Consider the following 12,837-nt stretch of genomic DNA (forward strand, 5'->3'; position numbering starts at 1 on the left):
TTTTATTTCAGCAATTTTACTAGAATATATCTTGATGTTGATTTTTTTTTTTTAGGTACATGACATGCTTTATCAAAATGAGCTTTCAAATAATTTTTATTTCAACAAAGTTTTTGTGATTTATAGTTTTTAGGGTTTTTTGTTTGTTTGTTTCTCAGAAACGTCTACTATTTATATGTTAGATCTTCTTTGCTTATCTACAACACTTCTTACTTTTTCTTGAAATATTTTTATTATTTCTTAATTTATAAATTTTCTCCTTCTCACCATTTATTCTTCTTAAGGAATTATCTGTTGTATTTATTCACTCTTGTGCTTTTTCTAGTTTGATATATTTCTTTTATTTCTAATTTGTTCTTGAGTTTTATCACCCTATTTCTGTTTTATTAATTCTGATTTCTGTTGCTATTTTATGTTATTACTCGTTTCCATTTTTATCATATATGTCTAATGTTATTTTCTTAATATTATTTTGAAATTGCAGGTTATAATTTGACATATTTTCTGGGCTTGTGTTTCTGACATGCTTTAATTATCTATAGGGAGGTTATTCTGTCCTTTAATTTTTTTATGAGATAATTTTGTATTGGATTTGACTATGATAATTTTGTCTTCCTATTTTTTATGTAAAATTAGTTTTCTCAAACTTTGTTCAGAAAGGAGGCTTGGTTTAGATAACTTTTCTAACTTCACAGAGCTCCCTCTTTTGCTGTTTTTATGTGGTATTAAAATTATGAAAAGTCATGAAAAGCAAGGACCTACAGCCAAGCTTGCTCTACCCAGCAAAGCTATCATTTAGAATGGAAAGGCAGATAAAGAGCTTCCCAGACAAGAAAAAAATTAAAGGAGTTCATCTTCACCAAACCATTATTATATGAAATGTTAAAGGGCCTTATTTAAGAAAAAGAAAATCAAAACTATGAACAATAAAATGGCAAAAATACATATCTATCAATAATTGAATCTGAAAAACGAACTAAGCAAATAAGAAAAAGAGACAGAATCATGGATACTGAGAGCATTTTGATGGTTGCCAGATGAGGGTGGGGAATGGGTGAAGAGGTGAGGGGATTATGAGATACAAATAGGTAGTTAGAGAATAGAAAATGGAGTAGCCAAAGAACTTATATGCATGACCCATGGACATGAACAATGGTGTGAGGATGGCCTGAGTAAGTGCTGGGTGGAGGGGAGCAAAAGGGGGGGGCGGTTATCAGGACAACTGTAATAGCATAATCAATAAAATATAATTTTTTAAAAATGACAGTTTTCTTCTTGAGATTTTGAACCTCTGTTTCTCTCTTCAGTTTTGTCAGGATCTTTTCCCTCAATGTCTTTCTTATCCCTGACCGGATCAATTTGATTCTGCTCCCAAGAGTGTGGAGTTCTTTCTTGCGAAAGAGCCTTGATCTGTACATTTCACTGAAGTGGGCAAAACCCCTACCAGTTTCAGTAGCTGATCTCAAACTGGTCCCTTCTATTTCACTGTTGGCTATTTTTGAGTGTTTTTGTTCTCAGAAGCATCAAATAGCTTCCGGCATCCCTTTGCTTTTTTTTACACATATGCAGGCACAGTGCAGGTCTTGTGGGGGTTGACTTTGTCCCACTCATATTTCAGAGTTTGAGGGATGGCTTGCCACCTAATTTGTAAATAAATATTGCTCAGGGAGTTTTGATTTTGCAATCTAGTTACTGTTTTTTTTTTTATGTGAAAATATGGAAACTCTAAAATCTATGCTTCTGTTTCTACTTCTGTCTTGCCAGAATTCTTAAATTCCTCTGAAAAGAGTCGGGCTCATTTACTAAGGCTCTTCATCTTTGAAACTAGGAGTGAATGGAAAGAAAGGAAAAGTGAACTAAACACACCGGTACTCGGTGTGTGTGTATTTGCATGGCTCACACACACATGTGGATTAATTTTGGGAAGAGAGATGTAGCTGCAGACAGCATTGCTATATACATATGCGGGTGTGTCCTAAAAGTTGTGTTTCGACTAGAAATATTTTTTGCATTTTGAACATGGGAAGTTTTCCTTTTGGTTTGTGGCATGAGTACTCTGTTTGTTGAACTAGTCTTTATTTTCAGATGTTATTTTTGTCTCTCAAAATGACACCAGGACTACAACATTGCCAATTACCCTGTGATGCATTATTCTGTCTGCAGCTCCCCTGCCCCCCCCCCCCCCCATAGAATCTATACCTATTCTGATCTGGAAAGAAATGGGTTTCCACTTGTTTGGAGTATTTCTGTTCTACACTTAACTTTAGTTCACTTTTCATTAGAGGCCTGGATAGGCCCAACATCACTTCCAAACCATGTTTCTTGAGCACTTTCATTTTGTCACTTACAAACCACTCTTGATAAGCTGTGGATTTTGAGAGCTGAAGGAGCCAAAAACTTAGGGAAATGGAGTAGTTGCTTTTAACTTAAGACAAATTTCTATTAATGTTAATGAATTGAAGATTTGTTCATCCTCCCTTTTCTACTTATGCCACCATCTATTTGTGATTGGTTATCATGGCAACTGGAAGCAGGATTATACAAAATAAAATTTATTAAATTGCTCCACTTTAATGCAGATTTAATTTTATATTTTTCAGATTTAACAGTAAGATATTAAAGTTGAGAAATAGATCTACAATAGAGCATACAAATTCAAAAAATAATTATACATTTTGTATATGCAAGGCACAGGTTTGTGATGTGGGGTTGGAAATTAAATGACTACAATGGCCAGAGGCATTAAATATAAAAGGATCAAGAGTAATACAATAGGGGCTAGTGGAGAATGAAGTAATCTAGACACAACTGAATTTGTTTATATATAAAGTACTGTGAAGCTAGAAAAATGCCCATGTGCTCAATATAGTGTATATTCCTGCAAGTTTATGACACTTGATTCACTGTGAAATACATTAATGTAAAAATTATATTGATGTGATTAAGCAATTTATTAGTACATAATTAGAAATTTATAGGTGAATAGTTTTAAGATAAAAGCTTCCCATTTATATGCAAGAAAACTCAGAAGCATTTAGAGAATAAATGAATAACCAAGCTCTTTATAGAAAAAATATATACTTTATTTTCAACTAGAAAGGTGCAAACATGTAACTTTTGGTCACACTCTCAACAAATAAACTGTCCAAAAAACAGTCATAGTCAAAGTAGAAACAAATGCTCCCAGGTGGAAAAACTGATCAACTATATAGAGCCACTCATATTTTAATAAAAGTCATTTGTTCATTAAAAGTGAGGTTATCACATTTTCAACCTACAAATCAGACTTCCAAGGGCATTGCTGGCTCACCTTCAGCAAATGATCTGTTTTGATGGACTGTCACTCTAACTGAGCAGAATTCCCATTTAAATATCCATTTCATGCTTTGAATGATCAGACAAGCTTTACGTCTTACCTATGGTGTTCGGAATTGAGGCTAACATTTGAAATATCAAAGCATTAAAAACATAAACAAAAAGGCACAAACAACTTTAAATTAACTTAGATAACTGTACAAATATATATATATACACACACACAATATTTACAATATCAATAAAAAATCTGGCTTGTTACAGGCAAATTAGCTTGCCACAAGCTGTCCAGTCTAATAGACAAGATTCTGATTCCTGAATATTGTCATTCGAATCAGAATGTCAGAGCTGAATCTTTTGTTCTAACTTGAAGAACTTGACTCAGCCTCGTGATGGCAGATCACATCCTAGCTGTCAGCTATAGGTAGGTCAGTGAGCATGCTAAAGTTTCCCTTCTCAATAACACTGCAAATAGCAGGCACATTACTACTGTAAGATTTCAAGCCCTCCCACTGCTCCTAAAGCCATGCCTTAGTATACATTCTGGAGCTATGTGCTAATGTAGTCCCACGGTCAAGTCTTACTTGCTTCAAACCAGTGTCTGGGGTTGATAGACTATTTGATTGAATGTCACATGGCACAATATTTTGAATTTGGAGGGAATGTTTCTTTTCCCCAGTTAAAAAACTGATTTAAATAACTTGTGCTACTGAAATCATGTTTACACAGAGATGAGATGTGAATCAGTTCAAGTTACAACCCAGTGAGTTAATGTCTCTCACTCTCTCTGGCTTTATGCATGTCTCCATGCATCTTCCTGTAGTAGGGTGACTCAAAGATGTCATTGTCTCCGGGACAGTTGTAATGGCAGGCACAGGTCTTGATGAACATCATGCTCCTCTTCATGACCTCACCATCAGAACACTTGAACTCCACGGGCAGGGTGGTGGTTCTGTGAGGCGTGCAGCATCGGCCATCCGTGCATACTCCACAGAACTTTGGCCGGTACGCCTTCACGCTTGTGCAGCCAGAAAGCTCAAACTTGACAGGCTTGGAGATTTTGGGGGTACGGATGCACTTTTTGCCCTTCTAAGGAAGACAAGGGAGAAGAAAAAAATCAATGACTCTACAAGGGAAGTGGCTTTCTCCAATCTCTCTGTGTTCTGAGCTTATGTTGTCTGACTTCTGTTTACATTCTGAGGAGAGGAAGTTTGAGTCTCTATTGCCAATTTTCCAAAAATAGGCATAGCCTCTCTTGGGATGTCCTGAATTAACTAACACTGTGGCGGATTTCGTAGTGGAAAGCTGGTGGTTCCTATTACATAACATCTCATTCCAGCAAAACAGCACAATGGTTAGATATTTTTGGAGATAATAGGCTTATAATAACAAGGATGGTAGGAGATCTAACTTTGGTCCTATCCACCATCATTCCATGAAAATTAGTTAATAGGGGAAGAACATGTACCTTAATGTTCTCTTCCAGGTCAACTTCGCAAGGCCTGACCATGCAGAGGCGGCTCTGCTTCTCCAGCCGGCAGAAGGCGTTGTCGTTGGTAACCCGGGTAGAGATGCCCATCCCACAGGTTTTGGAACAGGCACTCCACTCTGTGGTCTGGACCAGGCAGTTGGCTCGAATCATAGCTGGGTCTGGGCCCAACGTGTCTTCCAGTCTGTAAGCTGGGAGAGCAGAGCACACAAACACAAGATAAGATGCCAGGATAAGACATTTCCTTCTTCCCTTGGCAAAGTTAGGGCTCAGTCCCTGGGGGAGAATTGCAACACTGACTTAGAGGAAGATTCGACTCACCGGCAAGGGCAGGGCCAACCATGGTGTGGTCCTTGGGCTCGTCGCACACCCACTCCTCACAGCATTTCCCGGGTAGCTTGACCCTCCGCGGGAAGGGGCAGTCGGGGCTGGGCAGGCGAACATCCATGCTGCACAGGGGCACGCAGCCCACAGCCCCGTCCAGACAAGTGCACTGGTATTTGCAGCTGCTCTGGAAAGACTCTCCGCTCCGGTACACCGTCCCTCCGAAGATGCAAGGGGCACCATCTTTGGCTGAAGGAGAAGAAGGGAAAAAGGGGCGATGCGGGGTCAGGCATCGGTCCCCAGTACTCTAACAGTAGGCGCATTGTGGGTGAGAGTTGGATGCAAGGTTCCAGGGGGCAGACTGGAAACTGCCGGAGGAAGGGACTCAACTCTCGAGGCTTGTTGGCTTATTTTCTAGTGGGAAGGTGGGCGTGAGGGAGGAGGTGTCCGGGCACTAAGTGTCCCCGGCACCTCGGCTGGCGGTGGCGGTAGCGAGGGGGAAGGACCCCGGGCGGGGGCTGCAAGTCTTACCGGTGCACACGCCGATCTTGCGGTTGGCCGGGGAGCCGAAGTCGCAGAAGAGGTCCCTGTGCGGGTCGCAGGGGTCGCGCTCAGTGCACAGCTCGCCCAGCTGCTTGGCGCACACGCGGCAGCAGCCGCAGCCGTCCAGCACCAGGCTGACGCCGGCGGGGCAGCGCGGCGCCGGGACCGCGCACTGGCACTGGCCGCTGCAGTCCAGGCCGGAGGCGGGCTGCGGGGAGGAGAGAGCGGTCAGCCGGGCGCACGCCCCTCGCGCCTCCGGGCCCTCCCCTTCCCCGCCGAGTCCCTTCCCACCGGCGCCGGCCGCCGCGGGGGTCTCCAAGCGCTTACCCGGCTGCAGAGGGCGATCAGGACCACAAAGGCGAAACAGACGCGACCCAGGCCGGAGGACATGGTCGGAGCGCTGCGGACAAGGGGTCGGAGTGTGCGGCAGGGTGGGCGCGTCGCGGTCGGAGGGACGCTGGGACGCGGGCTCGAGTCAGAGGCGGGGGCCTGGAGGAGTCGGGCTGTCGTTTCTGGAGCTGTCGGCCGGGGCGGCTGCTGTCGGACTGGAGGCGGTCGGTCGCCTGTGGTTGGAGTTGCTCTGGCTGCCTCCTCTCAGCGGGGAAGAGTTGTTGTGTGAGGTTGGGGCGGGCGGCCGAGGCTTTTATACGCTCAGGGCGGCCCCGGCTCGCCAATGAGCTGAATGGAGTCCCACACAAACAGGGACATTCCTCGCATTCCTCCCCACCTTCCTGCCTCATCAACTCACACCGGATTGATCCTGACCCCTTGACACTCAGCATTCCTCCCGTCTGAAAAAGCTGGCACAATCCAGTTCACTAAAAAAAAATATGTATATATATATTTGTGTGTGTGTGTGTGTGTGTGTGTGTATATATATGTGTATATATATACACACATATAATAATAAAAAATAAAATAGAAAAGGATCAGTAGTTCCAGCACCAAATAGGATTTTCCCCCCTTGCCTCTTCGCACCACTCCTTACATATCATTTAAAAACACATCGGCAGTTATTACTTTTTGTAACACTCGCTTCTGTTTCTAATAGCTGTGCCTGTTCTACCCGCTGACAAATCCTTTTTAGAATGTAGGTAACTAAGGAAGCCAACAACAGAGATACCTAAAAAAAACTCTTAATGGTTTTCCTATTTATTGTTTTCGTAATGATTTTAATTTTAGAGGCTGTCTGCCTTTGAAACTCTTCAGAGAGCAGAAGAGGAGTTAGTTGCTTCTAAGCTGAAATCCTCAGGAAGCCTGCCTACCTGCAAAAGCCTGAATTCCATACTGGAGATATAGGGATTTGGTCTTAAGTGGCTTGGGATAACGGTTTGGATGCCCATTGCCAGACCAGAAAGAGAACAAAGCCAGAAGTCTGCGTGTGTGTGCAGTGGGGGAGATTTCCAGCACTTTTGCTTTGTTTTCTCTTAACCCACGTAGCAGTTTTATTGTTGGAGTATAGGGAGTGAAAGGAGATGAGTGGGCATCAATATTTCCAGAAAAATGGTCTTATTGTTATGTCAGAGCAGATGATTGATTATGTGTTGTGTAGGTAGAGGCTCTGAATATTGGGGTGAGAACATGCAAGTGGGGAGGCAGGGGAATCAGACAAGAGGGACCATTATGAAGCTTGGGGTTCTTGGGGTGTTCAAAACACTTGTGGCTCTTTGAGAAATGAGTAATTTTTCTTAAACTCAAACCTGTTATCTTCAAGAGTGGATTGTATTTAGTTTGTCTTGCAGCAAAAAACTCTTTATATAACAAGAGCAGCGTTCTCCTTATATCTGGCTATGAATTAAGTGTGTCAGTGAATAATATAATTTTAGTGATTCTCCACATGTCTGTGAATAGTGACGATGACTTCTTATTACCCAAGGAGTATGCAGCCTAATGGGATGAGATCAGGTCAAGGAAAAAACAGGTTTTATTCCCTCTGCTTGTGCACAGATGTCAAACATGGCCAATAATGTCTAAGCCTATCTCTATTCCTTAATATTGTTTGTTAGTTTCACTTAGGACTTAGTTAATGAACTGTGCTTTTATTTAGAATCTATAGTTTAGTTGTTTTTTGTTAATAGTTCCAATTACGATTTCATGTAAAGAGAGTGATTCTAGGACCGTGCCAGTTTTTTCCTACTGTAATGCTGCATCATTTGACAATGATGTTATCAATGAGTTGTTGATGCTTCATTTTATTGGTTTAGGATAACCATACCTGTTTCTGACGTGAAGACAGTTCTCAGAAACAACACTGTAGATTTACAAGGTGAAAACAGCCTGTTTAAGCTGGGCATATTTTTAAAAGTTTCAATTCATTCTATTGAAAAATAGCCAAGGGGAAAAAAAAAAAAACCATAGCCACTCCAACTTCAGCGTAGACCACATCATCTGTACACAATTACCTTGCTAAACAATTCACATGTTGTACAGTGCAGTTGCATGTCAACAGTGTGAATGGCCAGCAAAGGGGGCCTCTGAAGCTCAGGAAGAATTTTCATCATTGTTATTTAATGTTCTTTCCAAGCATTCCTCAAAGAGAAGAGGCCTGAACGTTCCTATTTAAAGAAGGAACATTCCAAGTTATGTTAATAGCCACATGTGTATTAAAGGCAACTTGGCCCCCAACTGTTTCTTCCCTTGTGGATGATTTTAAAAGTCCAAAATATGTGGGAAGCCACAGTGAAATCTTTCAAGACCTAAACCTTCAATTACATCTACCACAAAAAGTTGGAAAGGTGTGGTAAATGGGGAAGGGGAGGTATGTGAAGCTCTAACCTCACCTAAGGTGGGATGTGGGATCAGTGGTGAACTCTTTCAGCTTGTAGGGTGAGGTAGAAAGGAGAAAGGTTGGGATTTTTTAACCTTCTGGAGAGTCTGAGAGCCACCATCAACAGAATCATGTGAAACAGAGTGAAGATTTTCATTCATGGAGGTAATAAACTGCTGGACCGGGTTACAGTTGGGTGAACTGGGTTGTATTCTTGAAGCTGCCATTCACAAATCTTAGGGAAATCACAGTAGGAGCCAATATTCCCATTTCCACTTTTAAATGATGATAATAATGAACATTATTTTTATTTCATAGGGTTTAATGACAGTTAATTAGATTAAAATTCTCAGGGAATTGGTACTTTTTAAAAATTTTAGTCTTTCTCGATATGCTTTTCTCCACAAACATAACAAAAATATTATCATTCTGCCGTGATGATAAAAATACCATGATGCTGTATATGGTTATACTGTAAAATTCATGTGATCCCTTGAAGTGTTAAAAGTCCACAGCAGCTCCAAATGTATGGTCTTAATATTGGCTAAGAGAAAATAAGCATATTGAAATATTCAGAATATGGAATCTCAGAATAGAAAAATACCCTGTGCATTACAAAATGTATGATCAAAACTCTTTTGAAGGGTTAAAAGTAAAATATTATTATTGAGAGAGAGAGAGGAAGAAATGACACCCAAGACATTCACAGACTCAAAAGTATGTTTATATTGTGATACGGACCATCAAGTGCCAGGAAATTCAAAGGGAAGGGAAGGGCTGACACTCTGTCCCTAACTCATGCCATGGGGATCTGAATTCTTACACTATTATAAATGACTCAGCAAATGTTTGTGTGTCCCTGGGCGGTAAAGTGGAAATAGTGGCTTCTTATAACTACATCCAACTCTGACTTATCCCAACCCTTTTGATTGACAGTAGGTCCAGCACTGAGAAAAAAAGGTCTTTGAATTTGTGTGCAAAATGGTTAAGATGCACTAATTTTGTCTTGTAAGCAAGTGTTTATCTAGCAAACGCTTTTTAGAGAGCATTTTTTCCCCCTAGTAAAATGAGGAATTCACTAAGCTGGCCACTGAGCTCTGTTTACAGAGCTATATAAGGTACCTGTGTGTCTATGTGGGCATCGTTTGTGCAGGTCGTTTGGTTAAGTCTTGTAAGATGTTCAGCTGTGGATGTACTACATTCCTTCTCGTATGTTTCTTGTTGTTTTTCCCCCCTAAAAAAAAAAAAAAGTTACTTGATCAGATATCAGACAGAGAAAACCTGGCAGGACTACAGGAAAGTGGCTAGACTTGGAGTGTTTGTGTACTTAAAGAAGGAATTTTGCACATTTTCAACTTTGAATCCTGGACATTTTCTTATAAGAGCAAGTAGGAGTCTGTGCCAGCCCTCAAAGCGGAAATCAAAGCTCCCAGGGAAACATACCGGAGGAATGTGACTCAGAGCCAAGACATACGCAATGCATACACTGAACTGTCAGATTTATAGGAAGTCTTGCCATATAAGGGCGTCTGGACAGTGAGTGATTTGTCATGATTGAGGCTTGGGAATGGGCTCTTGATGTTTCCAGCATGCCTTAAATTCAATCATGTAAATGAATGTGCCAAAAGGCTTTTTGAAAATTCTAATAAATATTATCCTAAAGACTTTAGGGACCCTGGCTTGGTTTATATTGCCTTATATTTGCTTAATATGAAGGTTAAAAAGAGACTGTACTCCCTGGAAGTTCAGAGGTGGGAGCCAAGCATGGATGTTTGCTATCTAAATTACATTCAGTTTTCCTTCGTGCTTTTTCCTCCTTAATAATTAGTTCTCTGACCTTCTTAGGATATTTTCTGGTGCAAAGGTATTTGTCAGGAGGTAGTAAAGGTTGTTTCATGTGGTCTGTGTTCTATGTTTGCCTGTTCATTTCATTACTTGTAGATGGAGTAGAGGGTTAGAAGAGTGAGAAAGGAAAGGATTTTTAAAAAATAAGATACTTTCTTCAGTTTACTACTTGTCTCACTTGTTTTTTTTTCTAATTTTATTTTTCAATTACAGTTTACATTTAATATTATTTTGTGTTGGTTTCAGGTGTACAGCATAATGCTTAGCCAATCATATACTTTACAAAGTGTTTTCCCCCGATACCTCCAGTACCCACCTGGCATCATACGTAGTTATTACAGCATTATTGACTATATTCCCCGTGTTGTACTTTACATGCCTGTGAATACTTTGTAACTACCAATCTCTACTTTTAAATCCCTTCACCGTTTTCATCCGGTCCTCTAACCCCTGTCCCCTCTGGCAACCATCAGTCTGTTCTCTATATCTGTGAGTCTGTTCTGTTTTGTTTATTCATTTATTTTGTTCTTTAGAGTCCACAGATAAGTGAAACATATTGTATTTGCCTTCCTTTGCTGACTTATTTCATTTAGCATGATACCTTTTAGGTCTATCCATGCTGTTGCTAATGATAACATTTCATTTGTTTTTATGGCTGAATACATATATATACTCACTTGTCTATATTTTATTGATAATGTTGTTATAATCATTTCAGCTTTTTTTCCTTTTGCTCCCCTCTGTCCAGTACCCTCTTTCTCTCCAGCAATCCCATGCCCCTTAGTTCATGTCCATGGGTCGTGCATATAAGTTCTTTGGCTTCACCCTTTCCTATTTATTTATAACTTCCCCCTGTCTATTTTGTACCAAACAATTATGTTTCTTAATCCCTGCACCATTTCCTTATTTCTCCCCTTCCCCCTCCCAGCTGATAACCCTCAAAATGATCCCCATACCTATGATTCTCTTCCTATTCTGGTTTGCTTAGTTGGATTTTGTTCTCATTTTTTAGATTCAGTTGTTGATAGGTGTGAGTTTGTTGTCATTTTAATGTTCATAATTTTGATCTTCTTTTTCTTAAGTAAGTCCCTTTGACATTTCATAAAATAGCTTGGTGATGATGAACTGCTTTAGCTTTACCTTGTCTGGGAAGCACTTTATGTTCCCTCTGCCTGAGGAGATGTATCAGGAAAAAATATTGCTAAGAGATTTTATTGCCTATGTTTTTTTTCCTAGGAGTGTTACATATAGGTCTTTAATCCATTTAGAGTTCTTTCTTGTATATGGTGTAACAAGGTAGTCTAGTTTCACTTATTTTCTTAGTTTAGTTAGAATCTTGTGTTGCCTCTAGTCTGCTTTAATTAACCTGAGCTGGTGCTATAGAACATAGGTGCTGTTAGTGACCGAGATGTGTCTCTAATACTTTTCCTGAAAGATTAGCAAACTCAAGTTTATTACAGCTTAGCAACCAGGAGTCTTTACAGACCTTGGTTTCATCAGCCTAAATGAGAAGAGTCTTCTTGGTGATACTCAAGTGATAATGAGTAAGAATGAAAAAAAGTGCAGATAACCATTCTCTCAAGTGTGTAATTTGTTGAAACCAAATAAATAGGCTTAAGAGGTAGAGAAATTGAAACAGATAACTTATTTCAAAGAATGAGAGTAAGTTAAAGGGTAAATATTTTGAAAGGACTAGTGTGAAATATACATAAATATGCCCCTAGAGATTCTGCTGGAGGGTGTGGAGGTGGGGACAAACTAAGCCAGGTCCCATTGTTTCATTCTTGGAAATGTGCTCCCACCTCCTGCCAAGAAGCCTGAGTCCCTTCTCAAAACTTCAGGGCTCCCTTGAACAGTTTCTAAAAACCATTAGATAGGGCCCAGAGCACTGGCTGGAAGGCTAGAGGCATGAGTTCCATACCTGCCACTTCCTGCCATGTGAGCTACAGGAAGGCACTAGACATCTCTGAGTCGCAAATTATCCACCTTTCAGCCCAAGGAGTCACATTTATGAAAGTACTTTTACATGATATATTGCAATTTTAAATTTACCTGTTTCTACTATTCTTTAATGGCTTTTCTTGGCCTTAAGACTAAATCCAACCCCTCCTTAACTGTAAAAACCCATCACGGTTGAGAACACCATTCTTCTTTGCAGTGACTTCAGTGTTAAAACTCTGTAAGAGCTGAGGAAAAATCAAGTCCTACTTGTTTAGTTTTTAAATTAGATGCTTAGAATTTATAGAGATATTTAACAAAGGAGACTTTTTTTTTTGTCTTAGGCCTCTAATATCACTTACATGTCATATGTATAAAAGAAATATGACAATATATTTCTCTTTGAATCATAGTTTTCAGGACACATAAAAAGAAATTCTATACCCAGCTTTGGTCACACGATAGCATCTGCTCTCTTCATTTCCATTTTATAGTTTTCATTCCATTTTTGATGGGGCAGGGGGTTTCCACATAGTTCTTTTTCCTTCAATGGAAGCATGTGCCACGAATCCTTAGGTAAGAAATGATGTGTCAATATTAAAGAAAACAATTAAAA

At 40.2% G+C, this 12,837-nt stretch overlaps 1 protein-coding gene across 1 annotated transcript; it reads right to left on the minus strand.

The window, feature by feature from the left end:
• Window positions 1-3,061: 3,061 nt before the first annotated feature.
• CCN2 (cellular communication network factor 2) lies at window positions 3,062-6,300 on the minus strand. Its single transcript, XM_090279853.1, has 5 exons — window positions 5,999-6,300; window positions 5,660-5,879; window positions 5,126-5,377; window positions 4,784-4,995; window positions 3,062-4,404 (listed from the first exon to the last, which is right to left on the minus strand). The coding sequence occupies exons 1-5, from the start codon at window positions 6,059-6,061 to the stop codon at window positions 4,084-4,086; spliced, it is 1,068 nt and encodes a 355-aa protein (XP_090135979.1). The 5' UTR covers window positions 6,062-6,300; the 3' UTR covers window positions 3,062-4,083.
• Between the last annotated feature and the right edge of the window lie 6,537 nt (window positions 6,301-12,837).

This window comes from Furipterus horrens, unplaced genomic scaffold, assembly GCF_987537825.1.
Source record: "Furipterus horrens unplaced genomic scaffold, mFurHor1.1.pri manual_scaffold_6, whole genome shotgun sequence".
Classification (NCBI taxonomy): domain Eukaryota; kingdom Metazoa; phylum Chordata; class Mammalia; order Chiroptera; family Furipteridae; genus Furipterus; species Furipterus horrens.